Consider the following 4298-nt stretch of genomic DNA (forward strand, 5'->3'; position numbering starts at 1 on the left):
ATATATATATATATATATATAAAGAGAGAGAGAGGTGGGGACCAGTCAAGCAGCACATCACGCTGTAATTCTTGGGCTGAGAAATCAACACTTAAAAGCCATAATTTTAAGGAGCGATAAGAATTTTTGAATAAAGGAAAATGGGTAGGGGTGGGTAGGTACCGTCAGCGAGTAGATAGGGCTCTTAATTGTAGATTTTAAATATTTGAGAGACAACAATGCATAAATCGTAATTTTTATGCATAGGAATAGCTAACAGGAAGAACACACAAGAAATGAAGTTTCAGTATTGCCCAAAAGCATATTAAAAGTAATTGATAATACCTATTACTTACACAAGCAGTTCTCAAACACATTTCGGTATAGAATCCATTATACAATTTTCTAAAAATCACAGAACCCACACCTACCACTCTAAATTTAATAAAACTCACAGCCTTACAGCAAATGTATTGCCCACAAAACCTTTACAGTGCCTGTCCTCATGCTTACATTTGGCCTTCTGAACTGGTCACTACAAGAACTCGACGAGATAGATGTTTGAACTCACACACTGCTCAGTGTTACAGGAAACTTCAATATTAATGGAGCTGTAGACAGGTTATACATCCCAGGTAAGGATGGTGGCTGTGGTCTCAAATCTGTACTGATCTCATATGAAGCATGTATTGTGACACTGAAGCAGCTGCAGCAGAGGAAAGAGATCAGTAACTATCTTAAAACAGCCTAGTCACTTGTCTAGTTAATCAGGTTGTACAGGAAGGTATCATACCCAATGATTGGTGTAGCAGCATCACAGTCAACAGTTACAAGGGTAAAGGAGATGCCTTAGAAAGAATTAATTACAATGGTATCATATTATTGGACCAGGTTATGAAAGTCACTAAAAGAATCATAACTTAGTTAATTAGAAAGAGAGTTAACCTAGATGAGGTGCAATTTGGTATCATACCAGGGAGAAACACTACTGATGCTCTCTTTATAGTTTGGCAACTGCAGGAGAAATATTTAGCAAAGAGTAAACTACTGGCCTGGAGAAAGACTTTGACAGAGTGCCTCAAGCCCTCATGTAGAGGTTGATGTGAAAGCTAGGAGTAGATGAATGGCTAGTGAGAGCTGTTCAAGACATGTACAGGGATGCTGTCACCAAAGTGAGAGTTAACAATGAGTACAATAATGAATCTAGCGTGCAGGTAGGAGTTCATCAGAGTTCAGTTATCAATCTCCTCTTATTTATCACAGTCCTCCAAGCCACAAGAGAGGAACTTAAGACTGGTTGCTCATAGGAACTCCTCTATGCTGATGACCTTGTCCTTATAGCTGAAACTGTAGGTGAATTAGAATTAAGATTCCAAGTGAGAACTAAACCCAGAACCAAAGGGTCTTAAAGTTATCTTAGCAAAGACCAAAGTTCTAGTTAGCAAGAAAACAGACAGGACACTAATCCCTTTGGGAAAATGATCCTGCTCCATTTGCAGACAAGGTGTTGGTAGAAATTTCATATGGTGTACTCAGTGCAGACTATAGACACATAAGAGGTACAGTGAAATCACAGGAAGGTTAACAAAAAGAATTTGTTTGTGGCAGATGTGCAGGAGATATTAAGAACACATGGGAAATAGATATTCTGCAATGCCAAGGAGGCTCTCTAGAAGTAGTAGATAACTTCTATTGTCTAGGTGATATAATTAGCAGTGGAGGAAGTTGCTCTGAAAGTTGTAGGAAATTGGTTATACACCATTAGGTGTACACCCAATTTCCTATATTAAATTAGAATGAACGGAACGCAGAACTCCAAACTATCAACTCAACAATATTTATTTAAGGTGGAAAATGTACAGCTTTACTCTTGGTTGTTGAGACGCCTTCTGTGTGTGAGAACATGGTTGTTGAGACGTTGGTATGTTGATGTGAGCTGTCTAGCGTGAGTTCGAAAGATGGAGAGAGACAGCTAGACACGTCCTTGCTCAATCGCTGGCCAGTCGAGAAAGAGACAGAATGAAGCGGGAAATGCTTGGATGTTGAATTCCACGCATGCGTGAGACTACGCATGCACACGGCGTTACTACAAAGTATTGTTGCTAGAATAAGAATTGGCAGGAGAAAGTTCAGAGAACTTTTACCTCTGTTGGTAACAAAAGGCATCTCTCTTGGAATGAAAGGCAGATTGTATGATACCTGTTTACAAATAGCAATTTTACATGTTTGTGAAACTTGGGTTGTGGAAGTAGAGGGCATGTGAAGACTGAACAGAAGTGAAACTAGCATGCTCTAATGGATATGCATGTGCAATAAAGCACAAATGTGCTGAGAGAAAAATTGGGCATAAGAGGTATCAAATGTGTGAAGGAGAGAAAACTGTGCTGGTATGGTCATGTGATGCAGATGAATGAGGACAGCTGTACAAAGAAGAGTTGATCACTAAATGTGGAAGAAATCTGAAGAAGAAACCCTGGAAAGACATCTCAACAGAATTGAGGTTCTGACAAACCTTGCCCCACAACTCATCCTCTAACATCCACTCTACCCCCAATCTTCTATGTTACCCTATTTCCTTCACTTTCACCTCTACTGGATGGATTTCTTTTGCATCCAACTCATTCCTTATCTCTAAATCATCTGTCATGCTATTTTCATTCAGTGCATTGAATATTTTTGCATCCAGCTATCCTATTCTGTTTCCTATTCACCTTGTACCTAGATCTCACATTTCTCTCTCTCTCTCTCTCTCTCTCTCCAGGTGAGTAGCCTTGTATTCACCTTTTCAGCAAGACACCTGCTCCCCTGTCATGGTTTCTTATTCCTCCATTCTATACTCCAAACGGTCTTATCTTGCAGGTACTTGATGAACTTACTTAGAGGTTTAGTACTTTAAAAGCATAGTAGTCAGAATAAGGATGAAAAAAGTCCAGGGAGCTATTATTTACTAGAAATAACAGCCAAATCTCCATTAGAGCATATATTTACTGTCCTTAAAGAGAAAGGACACATCAGATAATGTAGAACTAGATACCGTAATAAAGATTGAATGGTTATAATTGAAATGCTTTGATCATAGGTCTAACAAAAGCAAACAACAAAAATAATCATGAAGCTATTGTAATAGCAAAGCATAATGCACAACTTAGTACATGCATAGCAAATGTAAATGACTAACACAAGATTTGAGTCAAGCAATAATTAATGAAAAGCTGTCACAACAGCATTCTAATAATCCTTGCCCACAATAAAAAAAACGCAATATCAACAATCACTGAAATCAATGAAAACAAAAAACTCAGAAGGTTTGACAAATTGATGGACTTTCTAGGTCCATCAATATGTCAAAAACTTCTTAGGGTCATTGTTAAAAAAAAAACAAAGATAAAGTGTGAGATGGAATGATCTAGAATGATGCTGAATTTGTCTTGACTCAAAGCAGTTTGAAAATTTACTCTACTTTATGGAGAGATTATGGTTCAAATTGACATCAATTGAGATGCAAGTTTAGTTGGTTAAATCTGTGCAACAAAGAAGCCACCAAAATTTCTTGTCTTCCCACTTTACCTGTGTTCTGACAAAACCACAGATCAAATAAAGAAAATGTATTTATTAAAAATTACAAACTATCATTGACTGAACTATATAACATATTGAATAGAGAGACTACCCAATTGTAGCTCATATTCTCACACACAAACATACAGACATGTTACTCTAACAATCTGTTGTTCATATTATCACAAGACATATTCACTGAGTTAACACAACCTTGACTTTTGGCATAATTATTGTTATACTGTCATGTAACCTAATATATAGACATAACACGCTATTATTACCCATGCCATTATATGATGCATTCACTGGCCTAATACAGACTTAACTTTTGACATAACTATCATTTATACATCTTCTGATCAACTTCAACCAACCAAACTGTACTTCAACATCACCATTGTTTTTATTTCTCCTATTCCATACTGGTGGTATGGGTTGGATGGGACTGTTTTATTTGTAATGCCATCCAACCCATACCAACATCAGGGGCATATATTCTGGGTGTGCTAGGTGTGTGCTGCACACCTATCGAAAATGGCAAATTCATTATAAATATTAACCTTACTCATTAACTTAATCACAAATCTTAATGGAAAACTTTTATTTGCTTGAAATTTGGTGGCATTGGGTGAGGCAGCACACCCACTACAACAACCACCATATGCTACTGACCAACATGTATTTTATGGTCAGTTGCTCTTCCTGATGCAATCCTTTTAGTTGTCTCTTATGACATGCAGAAATACATCTCAGAATTA

General features: G+C 37.3%; 1 protein-coding gene across 5 annotated transcripts in view; it reads right to left on the minus strand.

Annotated features, from left to right (window-relative positions):
- The window catches only part of LOC106876882 (glutathione S-transferase kappa 1), a 63386-nt gene that overhangs the window by 37772 nt on the left and 21316 nt on the right, over positions 1-4298 (minus strand). The window contains exon 7 of one of the 5 annotated variants that reach the window (XM_052968920.1): positions 1820-2081. The exons of the other annotated variants lie outside the window; for them this stretch is intronic. Coding sequence (XP_052824880.1) covers positions 1968-2081 — 114 coding nt within the window. The 3' untranslated portion in view covers positions 1820-1967. Of the gene's footprint in view, positions 1-1819; positions 2082-4298 lie in introns of those variants that run through there. 5 annotated transcript variants of the gene reach the window in all.

Source organism: Octopus bimaculoides, chromosome 6 (genome assembly GCF_001194135.2).
Source record: "Octopus bimaculoides isolate UCB-OBI-ISO-001 chromosome 6, ASM119413v2, whole genome shotgun sequence".
NCBI classification, from domain to species: domain Eukaryota; kingdom Metazoa; phylum Mollusca; class Cephalopoda; order Octopoda; family Octopodidae; genus Octopus; species Octopus bimaculoides.